The 22,541-nt window shown below is 37.9% G+C and overlaps 1 protein-coding gene across 1 annotated transcript; it reads right to left on the bottom strand.

Moving 5' to 3' along the window:
* Positions 1 to 1,475: 1,475 nt before the first annotated feature.
* LOC139742898 (uncharacterized) lies at positions 1,476 to 2,880 on the bottom strand. The gene has a single exon (XM_071653407.1). The coding sequence runs from the start codon at positions 2,878 to 2,880 to the stop codon at positions 1,576 to 1,578; it is 1,305 nt and encodes a 434-aa protein (XP_071509508.1). The 3' UTR covers positions 1,476 to 1,575.
* Between the last annotated feature and the right edge of the window lie 19,661 nt (positions 2,881 to 22,541).

Below are 22,541 nucleotides of genomic sequence, written 5' to 3' on the forward strand. Positions count from 1 at the left end.
TCACTTTGAAGAGCAAATCCAACGATTTAGCAGGTTAATTCTCACGCCGTTTTCAGAGTATGTTGTCTAGTAGGCCTATATGAGGAGTCTATATCAAGTCTTTAAGGTAAAGGGTGCATATTCTATGTAAAATAAGTAAGTTTTCATGCGGGAACTTAAGTGTCCGGAAACCCAACCCCCCATTATACTTATACTGTATGTGCAGGACTTCCGCGAGTGCGACGTGCGTAAATGTTTGGGACGAACATCTTCGGACGTCTTGACCCACAAAGGTACGTGAAAAACGCTGAAAAATGATGTTAGTTTTCGAATTTTCGACCCATTTTATAAAACAAATGATGCACAGGATTATTTCGTGGCGTTAGTGGAGGCGTAGCTCACTCTCGGGTATTTACAATGTAGTGCAACATGCACTCGGCTTCGCCTCGTGCATGTTTCACAATTGTAAATACCCTCGAGTGCACCACGCCTACACTAACACACTCTATCCTGTGCATCATTTGTATACTAGTGGAAACCTTCAGTATCAATGTCAGTCTGGATCCAGTGGCAGACAAAACATGCCACTTGTTTTGACATTCCATTCCACTGACATCAGAGTTCAATGGTCCCAAGTATGAATTGATCCTTTGTCTCAAAGCATAGCATGAATATTTACTGTCTTGTAATGTTCCTTTCAACAGGTGCAAATAGTCAATAAATGACAGGTGTACTGGAATAGGCAGTCATCTGGACAATACACGTCTGGTATTTGGACCCATGAATTAGAAAAGCAAATTAACAAAAGAAGCATCCACCAAAACAAACATGACACTTTTGGTATTCAGTGGATCAAAAGCTACATTCACACATAGGCCTACAACATAGCAGGATGAAAATTGCAATCCATATCTCGATATCTTCTTTTTTTCTTTAATCTTACTATTCTACCAAAAAAAAAAAAGTGCTCTAGAAATACTGCTAAAAACATATTTCCCATTTGTTCTATGATCCTAAACTTTAGAATGATGTAGAAGAAGACTTGCTCTTTTAGAACATGTGAAAAACTGAAAATGGACTATATTGACTGGTTTCATCTATTTTGTGTGTGTGTGTGTGTGTCCTCACATAAAATCAGGATGTGTGGCTTTTTGCTGGTTTTGTAATGCACAGTTGCATATATACATATATTATATATATAGTGCATGAGGCTGAATGCACTATAACAATATATAAGCACCGACAAATTCTGAATTTGTCCCGAAGGGCAAATTCAGAATTTGGAGGTGCTTGTATTGTTATAGTGCAAGAAGAACTCATGCACTATGTGTTATATAAAATAGCATACATACCCAGGTGAATTATAACAATAGGTAGAAATAGGGAAGTCCAGATCACTTACCAATACCAGTTTCTTTCAAGCTGTGTAGACAAAATCCGGAAGTAACAGTAGAAACTCTTAACAGTCAACAGTTAACACGTAATTAACGCTCTGGAACACCGAACACAAGATCCAAACGTGAAATTCCATAATGGCATAGTTCTAGGCCTATAACATGAGACCATGCCCATCACATCGTCATTGAGTTTGTTCGTTTACTTCTGATAATAAATTTTGACTTTGCATCCATGAAAATGAAGTTGCTGGTGAGTACTTATGTTGGAACTGATGTTGATAGGAGAAGTGTGGGGTGATGCGAGTCCAGCCGTAACGTTAGGACTAGATGTAGGCGTAGATCTGCGAGCGACAGAGCTAACGTTAGTAGTACTAGTAGTAGGAGTAGGACCAGGTCTAGGCGCAACCGGATTCAAGCACGTGCTTGTGGCAGGCATTGTAGGCGTCGACTGGACCCGAGAAATGGTCAAACTCATTCGTCGCTTTTGCTCTTCCTCAACTCGAGAATAATGCTTTATGCTTGTTTCAGATTTGTGTCCGGAGATTGCCATTATATGGCGTGCTTCGAATCCAGCATTATCGAGTTTGTGAATTGAAGTTGCCCGAAGGCAGTGGTTGGTATACACTTTAGAACAATGCGCTTCAGCAGTAATCGACCACATTTTGTTCGCAAGAGTATTCACACCTACGGGAGAATTGTCGTACCATGGATGGCCAGGCCTTGTGGTTGCTTTTGGTCGTTGCCACAATGCATCACAGTGTGGATGTAGGTGTGAGACATATTTCACGAAAGATTCAACGGGGCAGTCATCCTTATGGGTCTCATACATACGACCTTGTTGACTTTGTTCGTCGTCAAGCCCTTCCCCACGGTGATTCTTGGTTTTCATGTCTCTAGCCAGATACACATACCTTTGATTCGAAGAGTCAGTTGTGACAGCAAAATCTCCCTTGTTCATGTTGCGGAGATTTTCTCTTCCCCTGTTGCAGAAATGCAACATTAGATCTAAGAAAACCTTATTCTGGAGACCCCTTGGTGTCGTAGGTGAGACGGCAGGTGAAGATTTGATTTTTGACATATCTTCGTCGGTGATAGGGTCCTTATGCCGTACGGATCCTTTCCCAGCCTCTTTCACTTTGTGTAGCACAGCTTTAAACATATCATTTGCACCTTTGAAGTCACCATCGCTACGAATGTTTACGTCAAGCGTTTGTTGAAAGTGTCGCTGAAGACCATAACGAAGTGTGATCAGAGAGCGCTTAGCGTATAGTTCCCCATTTCCCCTACGCACCTCCGCGTAAAATGTACGCAGAAAGCGGCACAAGTCCTGGGCTGACTTGCTTTCAACATCCGTCAGGCTGATTCCTTTTTCCGAGCAGTACGATTCCAAAATTCGAAGCGCGTATTTTATGACATCTTTAGTTTTCTTTGCGTCCTTATTGTCCAAGATGTCGCTTAGATCAGTCTCTGTTAGAGTAGCGAACCTGTTGTTTTCAGCTTCCATGTTTAAATCTACCGCCGAACTAGTCGAGTCCCCGGCCCCCCACTACAGTAGTACTACATGAGTTGCTGGCGGCGATATGGATCAAACCTCGATAATAACGATAGTATCGAAAAAAGGTATCGTGATTGTGGCGCAATCGCGTCGATAAGGTGCGGGATTCAGTACTTGATGATTGAAATGAGGGAGCAAAAACCGATAACAAATCGATAGTGGGTTATCATTGGCAATCGTTATATTTTACGTGCACTATAACTTTTGTCGTGCACTGCCGGCCTGTATCATAAGTATGTATGCTATTTTATATATATATATATATATATATATATATATATATATATATATATATACACATATATATACCAACTTGCATATATATATATATATATATACATATATATATACATACCTGCAAACATATATAGGCTTACTTTTTAGTAGGTTTTATAAGCACCAGGATGCTATTGATTTTTTGTAGGCATGTTAGGACGCATCTTTCACGGCATTCCACATCACATCACTTGATTAATTTATCGCATACTTGTATACTATTACATGTGCCTTCACAGAACAGATAACATGTTCCGCTATCAGCAATTCCATATATCACCTTCTCGTCGCTTTCAACGCTCTATACACTTCTAATATGGCTAATAGTCTCTGTTGGTCTGATTTTGAATGTATCGATTGATCTAGGCTTTTTGTTTTTAGTTGTCTCGTCTCTTTACTTCTATTTCTGTTTCCTCCCTTTCCCCTCTTCCACTTCTTTTTTTTTCATCCCGCACATTTGTAGTTAAGTTTTGCACATATTTTTTTCTCCTGTGAGGTGCCCACATTGTACAAGCATAGTCTTTTGAGTGGGTACCTCCACTTTTTTCGCAGAATGTATAAATATGTTTGTATGAAAAATGCCTCATTTTGTAATGACTACTGACAAATGTAATTTTTTTGCTATATATGTATCATTCCTTCAAACGCATGTCGAATTTATACTTTTTGTACATTCTGTTGAAAGAAGTGAAAATAAAACCTTTGAATTGAATTGAATTGAATTGAACATATATAGGCCTACATACAGAAAACATGATATATATATATATATTTAGTATATCACTGTCATATTCTGCATTGGTTGGCTGATTTACTGACTGATTTTAATTTTGCATTTTCAGGTACTATTTTATTCTGGAGTACACCTCACACTTTGTACTTGCAAATGATTTTGGTCATGTGAACTGGGGATAACAGTTATTCAAACCCATTTTGATCTGCCCAAGGTGTATGCTTCTACCATTATCTCATGCATCGAGACCTTCCAATGAAAAGCATGTAGAAATATCTTTAAATAGCTCTTCAAAAGAAAACAAAATGTATGAAATAAAAATGTATGTGCTTAAAGTGAGCAACAAATATAAAAAGAGCGACTGAGCCAAAAATAGGAAACAATAATAAACAAGTCAAACGGCAGCAGCACAAAGAAGGAATAAGAAAGGCTAATTAGAGAACCAGGCAGGAATAGAAACTGATGGACAAGAAGAAGAGAAATTGAATTGAGAGAGAGAGAGAGAGAGAGAGAGAGAGAGAGAGGGAGAGAGATAGTGAGAGAGAGGGAGAGAGAGAGAGAAATGATGTGACAAATAGTTGGTAGTTACATGAAATAGAGCTTAAAAGATATATTGAGAGAGAAAACGAGGAGAGGGAAAGAAAGGATATATAAGAAATAGTTTGTTATAAAAGAGAGAGAAATGGAGCTAGAAAGATATATTGAGAGGGAGATTGAGAGAGAGAGAGAGAGAGAGAGAGAGAGAGAGAGAGAATGTGTATAAGAAATAGCATAGTTACTGGAGTTATATATGGGAAAGAAATGAAGCTAGAAAGACATATTGAGAAAGAGGGGGAGAGAGAATGAATCAATATAGTTACCACTGTAAACGCCCACAACCCAGCCTAATCAATAGTCCCACGTAATGCATATTGATTGAGGTATCATGACAATACTTTCTCCTTTTGTTGTGAGGAATGCTGCTGCGTATCACGCTTTCAAAAGCGTCAGCTGTGATTTCATCGGTCCAAATTGGAATGTCTACCAGAAAGCCAGAAAACGAAAAAGCTAAAAAAAAAGAGAAAAGAAAGGAATCTCTGTATACGCAATCAACATTAAAGTTATTATCATGCGAGACTCATTAAAGTTATTCAACTGGCATAGGAGAAAAAAAAAATATATTGCCAATGTCAAACCAGCATTCCTATACTTGAAGGGGAATAAAACTCAAATGTACACGAGGATAGAGGGAATGCATTGATATATGCAATGAATATAAACAGAACACAGTGAATTTTGAGAAAAATCGAACCAACCTACAGTATGTGACGTCACTGGAGGAGAACGGTGAAAAGAAAATAGAAGAATTCCACAAAATTTCTCTTTTTTGAAAAGTGCACATTCCTTTGATGGGTCATTGACATACGCTGAGAGTTATATACCCCCCCCCCCCCCCCCGCTTTCTGAAAGAGGTTAATCGAGCGTTCTTATGTTATGCCAAAAGTTAAAATATGTTGATTTGTCATTTTTTTTACATTTTCTGTACATCAGTGATCTGCCCCAAACCTTCCTGAAATGCTTCCCATGTACAATCAACCAGTAGTTCTGAAAACCTATAAACTTGCACCAATTTTGGTGAACTTAGAGTTGTTGTACATACACAGAAGTTACTGAATTTAAACATGATCTTTGGTATTGGCTTTTCATATCGAAATTCTGCACATTATATTTATCTCTTTTTTTAAAGAGGTGAAAGGTCAAAGTGGAAGAGTAGTTGCCATGGAAATGACTCTTGTAAAGACATTCTTATTGTTATCTATTTGTCCTTCGATATTGTTGTGGAAAAAACTCACTTCATTTTGCTGCCTCTTTACTTCCCTCCCCCATCCTTTCCAAAAAAAAAAAGAGATAAAAATAAACACGTAGAGAAGAGAAAGTCCCAGATACATGTTTGAAAAGGAGAGGTTATTTTAAGAATTGCAGTCAATTTGAAGGAAAATCTGGACCACTCAATGACTGATACCCGTCGTATCAGATCGAAACAAATTGTTGCAAAAAAAATTTAAGTGACTCACCCCTCCCCCCATCATTGCATCCAGAACTCTAAAAGCGGACGTGGCATGAGGAACGGAAAAACACAAGGAGGGTTGGCCACACATGGGGCCACGACATCGGTACGCATGGACATTTTATCTGGGTCAATAGACACATGAGTGTAACATCACTCCTTTTATCCATTCTTTCTTCTTCTTTTTTTTTTTATGCCATGGCCCAAATCGACCAAGAAGTCACTCTTTCTATCATGTTATTAGAGATCTCTTTATGTAAGTCTGCCCCATCCCCATATAAAGAGAAAAATAAGAAGACAGACACGCACACAGCACAAATTGTCTTAAGTGGATTGCATTTTAGATAGGTTGATGAAGAGATCCCCCTTTTATGGACTGTATGAACTAGTTCCATATGAAAAGAATACGCCTGTTTATCCCAGGGTCTTTAATCAACTGCAATCCTTGCATTATTTAAGGTGGGAGCCCATATTAGTACAAAATGTAATCCATTGTTTCATGCAGGAAGATCTGTAGCAACTGGTAAATAAATGATGAAATGATGTGTATCAAATGTGGGAAATATATCTTTGGATGTGCTCTATGTGTGCATTTAATGATTCATGACATTCTTGTCATGTTGGGTGATTTTCCCAACAACGCTGCAGGATAACGCAGTGTCTGTTTAGGTCAACTATCGTCTGACCGCAAGTGTGTCTACTCCAAGTTCCCATCATTTTTGTCAACACTTCAGAAGAAAACTCCTGAGAACTGAACCTTCCTTTCTTTTTAAGATGTGCCCAAAGTTACATTTTCCCTCCATTAATCAATTTTCCAATCCTTTTCTTGGACTGAAAGCCTTTGTTTATCTCTTTTGTAATTTCATTTTGAGAAGTCATTTGGATTTGAAATTCCTAAAGAGCACTGAAACAAACCTCACTTTACTTCTAAACATCCACACAGGCCAAGTTGTTTAAGTGATTGCTTTCATGCTTCCATATTTTTCTTCTGATTTCTTGTGTTAAGAAACTAAAGCATGTTTGCACTTTACAAATCTTTAATTCTCCCTTCTCCTTAAGCACATAGTGAATAATATTTCTAGTTTGATTTGCCACCAATGCTAAGCAACCCCCCTCCCTCCCCCCCCAAAAAAAAAAAAAAATCAATTGATTTCACCTTTAAATCATCAAAGATCATGATTCCACTTGTTCATTCACTTTACAACCACAATGAACAACATTTTGAAAGTTTGTATTACACCTCCTAACCCCCATTTAAGCCATATCATACACGAACAGAATCAGTAAACATATCGTCCATACCAACTTCACACTAATGAGGAGTGAACTACGTACCTGAAACTTGGGATACGGAATGCTGAGTGGAATAACAAAATCAACCTCTCCCCCCCCCCCCCCAAAAAAAAAAAAAGTACAAAAAATGTAAGAACAAGATATATTGGAAGGAGGAAAGACACAAACACACACAAAAGTCAGGTAATTGAATGCGATGAAAAGGACAAAGGGGGAAATGCAGATGTAGACTGTAGACAGAAGATGCAGAAAAAAAAACAATATACTTCCAAAGAGTGTGGTGGGGTGGAGGTGGGGGGGGGGGAGCTGAACAAGAAACGAAGAAAATACAAGATAAAAATCAAGAAAAAGGAGGCCAGAAAACACAACAAGTGTTCAATATGGTCCTCTGGGACACCTTAAATCCATGAGCAATCTTAAGGTGGAAGTGTTGGTAGGGGTGCAAGATGGGGCAGGTGGGGTGCATGTGGGATTCTGGTGGGGTGCGAAGTAAGAATATCATGTCTCACTACCTTACCCTCCTTTTTACTCTGTTGAGCTTTTTCTTCTTCTTCTTCCTTCCAAACAATGTTGATGAAACTCTACCCAAGTATTGCACTCCCTGAGATATAAGGACAGCAATAATATTGATCATGTGATTTACGTGGTGTCATTTCATTGGCCACTTTTCATTGCTCAGCATCTAGTGACCGTGTGGCTAACCTTTGACCTTACTTTCTCGCTTTAAAAACACATCATTTGATCCAGTTGCACGGCACTGTGACTCCTATGTAAGAGAACCTCACAAGAGACTTGTTTTGTAAAACTGCAGTAAGCATATGATTCCTACACATTTTTTCATCTTTTTTTTTTTTTTTGGGGGGGGGGGGGGGATGTGAGAATCCATTCACATCCAACAAAATTCTCAACACCAGAACAATCCCTGCACATCAAGAACACAGAACTTGAAGATGTGATCAAGAAGAGTTACTGTTTGTTATTCGGAAGGTTTGTTATTTTGAAGGTCCATTAATCCAAAAATGAAATATGGTTCATTTTCAAAAGGTTCATTATTCCAAAGGTTTGTAACACCGAGGTTTGTTAATCCCAAAATGAATTACTATTTATTTTTCCTAAGGCTAATTTTTCCAAAGGTTCCTTTATCCAAAAATTAAAGAAGTTTTGTTAATCCAAAAATGAAATAGGGTGTTCGTAATTCTGAAGGTCTGTTAGTACGCACTGTCTTTTTGCTTTCTGATTAACAAACCTTGCCTCATTTTTGGATGAATGAACCTTTAGAACCTTAAAAAGAAATAGAAGCATTAGAAGAAATACAAGAAAAAGGACAGTGAAATGGAATAAGATGATAAAGAAAGTGATGCAGAAGCGTAAAATCATTAAAAAAGGCATAAAAGAGTAGGAATTACAGAAGATAAGGAAGCAAAGATGAAGAAGAAGAAGAAAAAGAAGAAGAAGAAGAAGAAGAAAAAGAAGAAGAGTGAGGGATAAAAGGGAAATTAGAAGGATGTAAGATGAGATGGGTGAGGAAAGGTAAGACGATTCACATTATCTACGAGTGACTCATTTCCAAAGCAAAATTGCGAAATGACGTTGCCCTTGTATGACACCAGCGCAGATTACGTCTCCATATTTGTTTGTGTTTTCTTTTTTTCTCCCAAAAAATGCATTTTCAAAAGCAGGAACCGCAGGAGTCAAGAGTAAGTAGAAACTCCAACTGCTCAAGCGATTTGGATTAATTTATTGCTAGAATTCTCAAGTGCATACTCCACATCAAAGGGGAATTCAAAAGTGTGATGTGCACTTGTATTTCCTGCCACCTCAATCCCATCTAACGTTCACTCCTCGGAAAAATCTCATAAAAAACAACAAAAATATTGTCCTAAAATTCGCAGGGTTCAATACCCTTGTGTTCACTCCTTCTCAAAATGATTTTTCTCCTTGTGAAAATCTCTAAATTCTCTTCTAATTGTTACATTTCTTTCTTTCAATGCGGGTAAAATTTTGACAGGAGTATTCATTTCCCTCTATCATATGCTAACTTCCTGCACCCTCATGAGAATACAAAAATATAAAATGCCATGAATATTTCATATCAAAAGTTTAGCAATAACATGCACAGGGTTAAAACAGTCGGGGGGGGGGGGGAGGGCATGGAGGGGGTACGAGATAAAGAAGGTAAACAAAGTCTGGATCTGAGTTCGCCTTCTTTAATTCCAGAATTTGAAGGATACTCCTAGATTCCGGAAAGGGGAAAAAATGAAGACTTCATTGAGTGTGAAGCAGCTTTTGAGGCTGAATCATGAATATGAAAATTTGACCACATAAACCGTGAAGTACTTCTCTGCGGGATAGGGGTAGTGGAACTCCATTCGCTTTCTCCAAAGATGAGGTCGGCTTCTCCAATCTAAAGTGTGTTTTAGGTGTTTGTTTCAGGTTTTTTTATCTGTCTTGTTTTGTGTTCACATTTGTTTGATTTTTGTCACTTCCTGAAAATATATCCTTACGTCAAGATATTTCCGTTTCTATAAACCTTATGTCTTAGCTCGCTTTATAGTTTCCTCTCTCTGCTAACCCCCCCCCCCCTCTCTCTCTCTCTCTAAGAAGTACCGCTTGATAGTCAGTCACCACATAAAGTGCAAAGCTATTTGTGACAGGAATGGACTCGCGAGAAACGCTTTCAATGTACTGTGGCATTTGGCATTTTATCAATCAGTTTTGGATAATTTGTTCGTTTGAGCAGAATATGCGAACTTGGTAAGCCATTGACTGAGTGGGGCGTGCAAACGTGGCACATAACGAGCTAAGACAAAACGAAACATAAACATACAAATACCATGACAAGGATGTAAATGAGAGATTGATGAAAAGACATTTGTATCTTACATGAGGATGACCAAGGGAGAAAGAACGGATGAGTAAAGAGCAATAACCCTAGATGCGGGTTGTGACTTCTCAAATAAAGGGGCGTAGTCCCGGTAGTGTAGAGGGCGCTGTTGATGATACTGCTGACCACCGTTTGCATTGATACGAAGATTACCGAAGTTGAGCTGTCATCAAGAGTAAAGTGCGTAGGTGTTGCTAAGTAACGTTGCCTTCGTTGTCTTCTCTGCGCATCGCGCAGTGTGTAGTAATGCCAGGGTGCGTGCATATGTGCTTCTTATTATGACATCACAAAAGAAGTTTGCTAAAGCTGTCATCCCCCTCAGCCGAATCATGAGCCGAACTGTGATCGGACCACTGACTACAGTGGACTGGACTTCTTCGGACTTGGGGAAGTGGGCCAAAGCGTAAGCGCTAAAGAGGAGTCAATAGCGTAGGTCTTTATAGGAAACTTGCGCCGTGCGCCCACGTACGCATTTGACTCAAACACCGGGACCATGCACCTTTAACCCCCAGTAAGGCTCCCTTCCAATCCCTCCGTACTGCTTTGCATGCTCCAGCACCAACCAAACAAGGTAGCTTTCCCGCATCACTGAAACCATCTATGCCAGAAAATAACCCGGTATAGCTGACAACACACTGCTCTACATACAGACTTTTCCAGTAGATGACCACTGAGAGAGGATTTTTTTTTTTTTTTGCCTTCTTCTTTTAAAGTTACTCAAAAACATCTTGTATAAAGAGAGAGAGAGAGAGAGATAATGATACAGACTGACTAAAAAAAGAGAAGAGAGAATATAAAAGAGACAATAATATAGCAAGCATATTCAAAGAGTGATAGACCTTTCAGAACAACTTTAAAGATACACCTGAACATTAGACAGAGTAAACAGGGCAGAAATATACCAAAAAGAGAGATAGACAGATAGAGATAGAGACAGAGACAGAAACAGATAGAGAGATAGATAGATAGATAGATAGATAGATAGATAGATAGATAGATAGAGAGAGAGAGAGAGAGAGAGAGAGAGAGAAGCAGAGAGTAGCATTGACAAAGACAAAAGTTTCCAGAAACCAGGTTCAGAAAATAGGTTAAGAAGAGGTCTTGAGTTCAAAAGAGGCAGAAGACCTCCAGAGGGATTGGGAATGGTGAGGTAAACAAGATGAGGGTAGGGTCCTTTTAGCAGTAACACCTTCTCTACTGAGATAAAAATAAACTAGAAGAAGGGGTTGCCACATTGAGAGTCCCCTCATATGCACTTGAATAGAAGCATCTTCAGAAATAAACATATTTGTTTCTTACAGTGACCCACATATAGTCGGAGGTGTAGTGAAAGGGTATTTACACTATACACTTATTCTTTTTTTGTTTGTTTTTTTGGACACCGGAGTGACCAAAATTGTTCAGACCACATAGCATCAACAGGTGATGGTCCTGTGTAGATGCTGGTGTATTAACTCTTTGGAAGGTGTATGAGGTATTGACACCGGCTACAGATAGTTTACATGTGTCAACACTATGTGTGAACTGTTAAAGCATGTTAACGAAGACTATGCATAGCCTCAAAGGCCTAATACTGTCTAGGTAAGATTCAATTCAATGCCATTCAATTCAATTCAATTCAATTCAATTCAATTCAATTCAATTCAATTCAATTCAATTCAATTCAATTCAATTTTATTCGGCACAAAATAAATCAAAAGTACATTATGTACACACACACACAAAAAGCAATGCATATATATACATGCACATGTTAAGGAAGTTAGTGCCGGGACCCCTTTGCAGCATCTAGTGCTTGTTGTTGGGGCCCAAAATAAGATTATACAAAGATTATACAGTTGTTAAATAGCATATTGTGCAAAATGAAAAGAAAGAAAAAAACACACACAAAAACTCAGCAGCCCTACACTATACACACACCATGTTCTTATCACACCAGCAGCGCACACCCAAACACACTCATTCAGTAGCAATGTCAGGATAAGAGAAGTGAAGAGAAGAAGAAATTTGGTATCAAGCAGACGCAGATGTAAAGGTGTTAATGTTATGTAAGGTCTGACACAGTTTAAACCTTTAGTTCTGAATGCTGTGTTCATTATTAAGGTATAATACCATTCAGGCTCACAGATACTTGATGTCATTCAGCGTATCATACAGTATCCCCACTGGAATCAATACCACCCTGCTGATAAAGAGATGATTTTTAAGTCAAGGGTAACGTCTTCAGGTTTAACACTAAGGATGCTACTCTTGGTTCACAAGATACCATCCTTATCATTTATTATTATCATTATCATCATAATCATTATCAATTCTACTGTTACTGCCACTACTGCTGCTGCTGCTAATACTACTTCCACTACCACCACTACTACTACTACTACTACTACTACTACTACTATTACTACTACTACTACTATTACTGCTACTACTACTACTACTACTACTACTACTACTACTACTACTACTATTACTACTACTACTACTACTATTACTGCTACTACTACTACTACTACTACTACTACTACTACTATTACTACTACCACTACTATTACTGCTACTACTACTACTACTACTACTACTACTACTTCCACTACTACTACTACTACTACTACTACTGCTACCACTACTACTACTACTACTACTACTACTATTACTACTACTACTAATATTACTGCTACTATTACCACTACCACCACTACTACTATCCCTATTACTATTACTACCACTATTATTTCTTGTTTTGACTCCACACCACTCACTGCCAACAAAAGGCCTCTATAGCAACCATAGACTTACAGAACAATGCATACTGTAACTGATTGTCGATGGAAATATAGTCAGCCCTCTATCAAATCCACAGGGCTTGCAGAATCTGGTGAAAAAGTGGATTGAGAGTGTCAACAACAAAACTCTATAAAACCCTGCAGTAAAAAAATTAAAAAAATAAAAACGTAAATGTTTAACTGAGAGGAGAATACATTTACATCAGATGTTGATGAATATTGCTCTCTCTTTGTTGCAAATGAAAATGAATGAAATGAATGAAATAAATAAAATAAATTGATGCCATATTTAAACTTTTCTGCTCTTCATTTGTACTTTTCGTGACAACAAAGAGAAAACCGTCTTCTATACAACAAATGCTGCACCTCCGGGGCTGTTTTTAAGTCTTCACCAATTATAGAAATAATTACAAACTCGAAGAAATTACAATTTTTCTCTCATTTTCATGTCTCCTTCATGTGACACTAGACAAATAATGACATTTATCACATTTTTAGTGCTTGATTATCCATGGCGCAAAACTCCGCTCTTCATCTGTAGCGAGAAATGGCGCGCACTACCCTCGCAAATTGATTATTCACAAATTAGGATCTGGTAATTCAATAACAGCATTTGAGAAATTCAGAAGGTCCGCAATGTAACGGGGGCCCGATGGTAATTTGATTGCAGGTGCATAACTTGCCACTGAAAAACATGTTGAAATGCATTTTCCCCCTTTTTTCTTCTTCTTCTTTTAAGTCAGCATGAAAACATGGTAATACTTGTTGGACTGTCTGATTAGTTTAAGCGACATCAAGATCGAGACTCAAGAAATGGTAAATACAAGCATTTGCTTGGCATTGCTGTTGTGACTTCCATAATGGATGGTGAATAAACTGAACTGAATTGAACTAAATGTTATCATGCATGCTTAACATGTTACAGACGATCCTGGTATGCAAAAATGTCTCTTCCTGACAATTTCGTGAGTGGTAAAATTTGTGATCGTTGAGTACTGTATTGAATGGAGATATGTAAAGGTGCATGTCATATTCATAGTGGGATCAGAGTCAATATTTCCGCATGTTTTTAAATTCACGATATGCACCCGACTCGCAAAATTCGTGAAAATAAAAACCTTGTGAAATATCCGGCACTCACAGTATTGAAGCATGAGAAGTACATGCTTGAATACATACTGTATAACTGGTCATTTTGCAGCAGCAAGTTATACGCCTGCATTCGGTCATGGATTCTGCCAGCTCTCAGACAATACGTGTATAAGACTCACTCAGTTCAACCACTGTTACACTCTGATTGAAAATTTAAAAAAAATGTCCAAAATCCCTCATATTCCAAATATTCAATGTACCCAAGCCCAAAGTTTCAAGATTTCCAGCAGTAGGCACACCTGCACTATGTATGTGTTGAACTCATGACTGAAGGATGCACCATTGATGGAAATGAAAATAGATATGAACTTGAACCAGATTGCATCATTTAAAATGCTCAATTTTCAAAGCTCCCTAATATTAATACCAATAATGATAATTTTAATAATTATGATAATTAAAAGAACAATAATCATCATCATAACTAATACTATTATCATCATCTCACAGGGTAAGATCAGGTCAACAAAATGGCAGAAATCTCAGCACAATCAAACATGAAGTAAGAATGTTATCATATTTTCAGTTTCAAAATACGAAAAGGGGAAGTGCATAAAAAGAGCTGTGCAATCATTCAAGCATGGTGCATGGATGAAACTTTGAAATGTTGTCAATCTTTTCGTGACAGCTGTGCAATCATCATCCGAGCGAGGTGCTTGGATGAAACTTTTCACTTTTGTCAATTTTGTCAGGATATCTCACCCCTGATTCTTACAGAACCTCTGCCATTCTATGTTTGATTTACTCTATCTATCACAGTCAACTTGATCTTGGAGTTGATTTTGCACCTCTAGCTGTTGATGAATGACAGTGATGCAGCAAAGTATCTTCCTACGGTGATGTAACCCAAACAAAACCTCTAAAAAGCAAGGTTCACCATCCCTCTTCCGTGCATCCTCCTCTTTCTACTTTGCCTGCTTCTTTTTTTTTTATCTCTGTCTTTGTTTTTGTTTACATCAAGAAGACGGTGTTTTCCCGGGGATGGATGTTTTGTTCTCGTCACCGTCCGCTCAAGGGAAGGAGGGTCAAGACCAGAAAGCAATCGAGTTAAGGAGATCTCATAACGTCGAGGAGGAGAACTCGGCAGGAAAGAGGAAAAGATGAGGATGACAAAGAAAGGGGGCAACAAAACAGGGTGAAAGCGACCCAAGATTTATTCCTTCTCTTATAAAACGGGCATGCCATTGTTTGCTCCGCCTGTCTAAGCAACCGAAAATTGCTAGGAGCGCAAAATTTTGATGGTTTTTCCATTTCGTTTCTCCAGAGTCTCATCTCCGAGAAGCATTTCAAATTGAATTTGCGGCGTCTCCAATCACCATTGTTTCTCACCTTCCTTACTTCAGGAAAAATCCATTAATGTTTCAAAGTATCTCTCTCCATCTCCAGTTCTCTTATCTGTCTATTTGTTGTTGTCGTTGTCATTGTAAATTTGTCTTATTTCCCCCTCATCTACCTTGTAACTTGCAGCATTCTGAGCTTGATAGAAAAGAGTGTATTATGCACTCAAGTTCATGACTGTTAGATTGAAGAAATTTGAGAACCGTTGAAGCAACAAGCATGGAATCATTTGCATTATTGTTTATTTCTGTGTTTGCAATATTGTAATACAAAAGTCAGTCCAGGGAAAACCAATGTCCAGCCGTATCTTTCAGATATTGTCTAGAGGGCAAGAATACATGCCTATATGTCTATGTAATGTGAAGCAATAAATCAACATTAATTCAGCTGCATTTAGTGATGGCTTCTTGACTGGTGTAAACAACCAACGCTTCACATATCATGGCGACTTTTGTTTTTTCGTCAACAACTAGAAATGCACTCGGAGAGCACTGACCTCCGCCAAGCCAGCAACTCTGTTTCAACCCTTACTGGAATTACACGCATGCAATTTCCCAAAATAGAAGCCTTTTGTTTACGTCATCATGTTAAACTCATGATTGACTCGAAGTTTTTGTTCCATTGCACAGCTCTGATGTCACAATAAACAAACATTTGCCGCACGCACTCAACTATTACAAGCGCGCCTACAAGCACATACTTTTGTCACTCATTTTTGTAAACAACTTCAACCGATCGGCTTCACGTACGTTCGTACACGGTGACTGTGACTGTACTGTGCGGCTACTCATTCGTCTTTCACGGAAAATGGTTGCCATTTCTGTGCTAAAGTCAAGAATCTGTGCGGACCATATCTGTTGACGATCGAGGTGTTGTATAAAACAAATAATGTATGGTCTTTACTCGTGCAATGGAACAAGATTTCGCACTCTGTGAAAGATGAGGCACACTATTCAAGTCAGCTTCGGATCATTGAATAGAGCGCCTCTATCTTTCACCTCATGCAAAATCCTGTACCATCGCACTTGTGACCATTCACTATTTGAAGAGTTTGTTCACAAAAACTGATAAGTCCATATTTGACAAATGGAGATATTTGCTATTAAAGGTCAAGAAAAATAAAGAGAATAATCAGAAAATTTTTGCTTCTTTTCACCATAACTTCAAAAATATACCTTTATATGTAGTGACCAGTATATCATTTAAAAGGTATTATTTTGTGCTTTATGACAGAGACCGTACTTCAAAATCTTCAAAAATGGACTTATTGGTTTTTGCGAACAAACTCTTCATTTGTATACTAGCAAGGGCTATTTCAACTCATAGTGAGTTCATGATGAATTATAACTATACTATATAACTCCAACAAAAACATCACGTGTATTCATGTGTTTGTAGGTACGCTCCACATGTATTATACTTTTGTAATATCATTGTTTACATTTGTATCAGTGCATTAAGACATTTTACCTCTTCACCTGTTTGTACAATTCAATTATGCTACTTTGCAATTATTTTGTATTATTTCAATATGGAAGCAAATAACTTAACGAAATGAATGAATTGATACGCTAATCTCCATTCTATTTCTCTTGTGTTATCATAGCCTACCTGGACTGAGGCACATAGATACAAGTAAGTGGGCTTGCTAGCTTTAAAACTAGGTCCAGTTTTGATGAATTACTTAATTTTTGATGAAAAAAAGTTTGGGAAGTTTAGACAAGTTTCAATTCACGTAAGGGATTAATGTATCACAGACCTTATGCGTCCAAACTTATTTTTGTGTTATCATTCCATTTTTTATGTCAATCACTTTCTGAAATCATACAATAGTGGAAAGCAAAAAGAAATATGAATATGTGTGTAATGTGTACACCGTAAATGATAAGAATAGGAATTGTGGCACTTTGTCAATTGTATATAAAACAAACGAAGTATACATATTTACACCCAATAGTCACGACGATAATTGGTCGACATCAAATCAAGGTTCAGGTAGCGCATATACTAGAGAAAGATGATGGGGCCTACATAAAAAATCAAGCATGCATGACTGTAAGCCCTGATTTTTTTTACTACCATGTAAAAGGTTAAGATCAGACCGAACAATAGGAAGTTTTCGATTTGCAAGCGGACATTAAGACGACGGTTGCGGTGACCGCTCTCCTCTCTCCCTGCGTCATGTTGCAAAGTAGCTTTAGATTTCGTGAAGACGGAGCCTATACAAAGTAAAATGGTGCCCTAATATGTCATTTGTCATCATCGCAACAAGTAGCTCTCTGCATCATGAATTTAAGCGGATGCTAGAATGGCCTAAAACCATCATGAAAACTCAGACGACATGAGATCAATTTTGATAAGCAGGTTTTTGTTCCTCTTAAAGGGTGTGTACAGTTCTGGTCGAGGTGAAGATTTAGCTTTTAACGTTTCGCGACATATTCAGAAACCACTCTATGAGCTGTCAAAGAGCATGCAGTTCTAAGAGGTATCAAAAGTTTGTTCGATGAAAATCGGTTCTGAAATGGCTGAGATATCCAAAAACAAGGTGAAACAAAGAGATCCTAATAAAGTTGTGGCATGTCGCCTTTTATTATTAGCACTTTTTTTGATATCTCAGCCATTTGAAAACCAATTTTCATTAAATAAACGTTGAATCCTTCTTAAAATTACATGCTCTTTCATATTTCATAAGAGGCTTTTCATTATCTCACTTAGGAATGTTAAAAACATGAATCCCTACCTCAACTAGTACTGTACAGTCCCTTTAACCCGTTGAGGACGAGTCCTGAGTATACTTGGGCAGGTGTCTATGAGAAATGCGTGTTGTAGCAAAATCAGTCCGTCCTCAGTGGATTAAAGTCTGCATCGCATATCTAAAGCTCCCTTATGATACCAAAATCACACAGAAATGCAATATATATATATATATATACACATATATGCATGTATACATAAAAATATATATATGTATTTATAAATATATATACATTAGATATGAGGGAATAACACCTGTGACAGTTAAGAGGACAGACATAAGAGACAAACACACATACAAACAAACAAACAAAACTGAACCCATCCCACTTCCAGCATTTTCATCGTTTACAAGTATGTCACATCTTATGATCACCATTGCAGATTCTAGATCTCATGATGCATGGAACACATTTTCCAGGAAGACAAGAGTTTTGTCCGAACCAACTCTTTTCTCTACCTCTATTAGATTGCCAGCATCGTTTCCCGGAGCGGAGTAGGCCCACGGTGGGGTACGGAACGGTTCATCGAATTACCGGCAAATTCTCGCAGTCTAATTTGATTATGCCTGCATGTTTATTTCAGGATGGGCTCAACTGACATAGAGGAAAAACCTCAAAAAACAAAAAACAAGTGAAAGAGAGATGTTTAATTTCCTTTGGTCATTTTTTGGTATCTCGTATTGTCTATGGCAGTACATGGTTTCGCTGTAATCTACTTAGTGGTGAAAATATGCAACTCTAGCAAATATCTTCATTTCTTGTGGTTATATTTGCAAAATCATAATCTTGTTTTGCTCCCTAGTTACACTCCACTCTAAATACATCTCTTTTACCAGCGGATCTCAACCATTCTTTTTATTTCTTCAAATTCACTTTTTTTCAATATTCTCTGTGGATGCTTCAAGCTTCGTTTACACAACGCAATTCCTTATTGTTACTTTTTGTCTGTCTGTGTCCGTTCGTGTCTTTTTCTTTATCTGCAAGTTTGTCTTTGATGTTTTTTTTTTCTTACTAAAATTTTTTTTTCACCCCTCACCTAAAAATAAGAGTTTATCCACTTGCTGTAAACAAGTTTTCCATACAGATAGTCTATCAATTCAAATTTAAATTCTCATTTGATAATCTATCTATTCTCAGCACTCCTCGTTTCCCAGTCCATTTTATTCTTCCATCTCTCCATCTCTTTCCGACATTATCCAATTTGTTTTTCATGCTGAAGCTAAACACCCCTCCTTTTTCAATTCATTTCAACTAAATTCATTTTCATATTTCTCAAAGAAATGTATATACATCAAATATTTCAAAAGAGAATGATATATGATATTCAGCTTTTATGTACACTATAGATTGACTAATATAGCATATTATCATCAATTTAGCAAAAATTAAATCTAGGTGAAAATGCTATAAAAAAATATGATGGGACCTACTAACAAGTTTGTTAAGTGTAGGTCCTAGTAGAGATCGATTGTGAAGAAAACAATACAGAACACGGATTCACCTTTGGACTAAACTATAGAAAAAGAAAAGACAGTGAATCACAGGAATATAGCAACAACAAAAAATCAAGTACAATTATAGGAGAACAATCCTTTTAACTCTTTCATCACCAAAGAATTCACAGAATGGCATCGTCAACTCAACTTCCACTGCATGGTATAGCCTGACCATGAAAGGGTTAAAGAACACTTTGAAGAAGAAAATGCGGAGGTTAGAGAAATGAAACACAGCGGCTGCATCAAATATGACAGGGGAGCTTTCCAAAAAAGGGTGTTAGAAAGAAGAACGCTTTCTCCAGACTTCTTTCTTTTCTTTTAATCCACTCATTAATCAAGAGCCCTTGGGCGGCCGGCTATCAATTAGGGCTCCCGAAACACGATCCGCGCGAGCCTCCAGGTAACACTCAGACAAAATGCAGGTAAATACGACAAACACCATTTCCCACCCATTTTACCTTCCAATCACATTTAAAGGGTCTGCATTCCTGCACAAGAACAAGAAAGGTAGATAGATGTATAGAGAAAGAAACAGACAGACAGACATAGACTGACATACTGAGAAACAGACAGACAGACAGATCTAGAGAGAGAAACACAGCCAGAGTGAGAGAGAAAGGGAGAGGTGAAATAGATGGCACAGGAGAACATGGGGATGCAGCTATCTATCAATTATATTTAACTAGGAATGACAGAGAGAAATTGAAAGATGTAAGGATGTATTTCATATGGTATTCGTGAAGATGAGATACTAAATTGGTGGCAGACAATTCATTCCACATACAAGGAGGGGAATGATCATGGAGATGACATCGTTAAATAGATAAAGAGCATATGAAGGAGTAGGTGAATAAATAAGGAGGTTAAGTTTAGTTTATATAATTTGTTTCACACCCCACCAAATATTTGTGCATAAACTAACAAATCAATATCCAGCATATGACTTGTACTGATCTAACATATTATCAATTTGCAGACATACTATAAGTTTGAGCTTAGATAATATACAGTAAAAGGTGTCAAAATGACAAATTTCAACATCCTCAGCCTCTGCAGTCATCAAAAACAAAAACTGATAATGCTTCTGGCGACACTTTGTGGCGGAGGCATAAACAGAGAGAGAGAAAAAAAAGCACACATTAACCTCCGTAGAGATGGGGGGGGGGTAGCAAGAGTGAGATGGGTGAGAGTTAACAGCTGACATAATACGACACATTTTTTTCAAATGATCAAAACAGATTAACCATAATGTGTTAAACAGACACAGAAGTATACAATTGCAGATATGTTCATCTAATAGATAATAAGATGTGACATACAAGGTGAAGGAGAGAGAATGACGGAGACAAAAATCAAGGCATTGTTAGATGACAGATCTGATAGGAAAATAGCATACATTCAGAGGATCAAAGTGCACAAACACATACATTAATGAATACAAAAACGAAAGTACCGTAGCCTTCAATAGAAAACAAATGTATATGTTCTATTGAAAGGTGGGATGTTACAAGTACAAGAATAGAGCTAGTCCTCTTTGCCTCTGCTAATCACTCTGACTAAAGTTACCATTTTCTATTCTGGATTAAGCACTGGAGACAGTAAAGACAAGAATTATTCACATTGAATCCTATCTAAGTGCCCCCAAGCCTGCATCACTTGTTTTTTAACCCGTTTGGAAGAGCCCCGAGTATACTTGGGCAGGTGTCTATGGGAAATGCGTCTTGTAGCAAAATTAGACCGTCCTCAACGGGTTAAAGATATGAACACATTGCCATGGGACACCTTATGGGTCGTGCGCAGAGTCTACGACAGCATTCAAATCTAGTCGCAAACTGCACAATGTCTTGAGCTTTGCTGAATATGAATCATGCCTTAGCCCCTCTTTTAAATTGGTCAGATCAGGGCAACATACTGTGAAACCAAAATTTTTTGCTTGCATATTAACCAGTCGAAGACGAGCCCCGAGTACACTTGGGCAGGTGTCTATGGGGGAATGCTTGTTGTAGTAAAATCAGCCCGTCCTTGACGGGTTAATTTTGCAAATTTTTGCGAAAGCAAAGAGTCATGATGTCAAAATGGCACTTGTCTATACTATCTGCAATTCACAGAAATGTCATGCAATGAAGAAGGCAGCAGTCTCCGATTCACGAAAATGTTGCGCCAGAAAAAATTCTTGCTTTACAGTAGATAGACATAGTAGTTTCACATCAAGAGGAGACAGCAGGGTGGCGTGCATGATTTGCTTACATTTCTCCTCATTCGCTCATTTTGGCAATCCTAATAACTGGACATTTCTAACTCTTCAATTCTGTATGTATTTACAGTCTTTCCTCCACATTCCTTTACAACTTGTCCTTTCTCAGACTTTCTTTTTCCTCCTAAAAATTGATGCTATATGAATCCCTGGGAATTTTAAGGATTGTGCACTTATCGATTCCACACATTTAGGTAGAGTATTTTTAGTACATGAACAGAAAGATCTGTAGTTTAAATCACAACTAAGGGAAGCATAACGGTCTCCCACAATGAATCCATCTTTATTACCACTACCAACACTGCTGCCACTTCCATAATTACCACCAGCTATACCACCAAAATCACTGAATTACTAACATTGTTACTGCCTGACAAAGTTATTAAAGCCACCAAAATCAAAGTCTCCATCATCTTTACTGATTTCATTATCACCCTTACTGTCAATCCTCTGCATCTTCATTATCATCATCATCATCTTCGTCATCATCATCATCATCATCATCATCATCGTCGTCGTCATCTATACTACCAAGCTCATCCTCCTCCTCACTGACACATTCATCATCACCATTATCTCCATCATCACCTTGGTG

Source organism: Diadema antillarum, unplaced genomic scaffold, assembly GCF_040938485.1.
Source record: "Diadema antillarum isolate AM-2024a unplaced genomic scaffold, OU_Dant_1.0 seq00001035_RagTag, whole genome shotgun sequence".
In the NCBI taxonomy this organism is placed as follows: Eukaryota; Metazoa; Echinodermata; class Echinoidea; order Diadematoida; family Diadematidae; genus Diadema; species Diadema antillarum.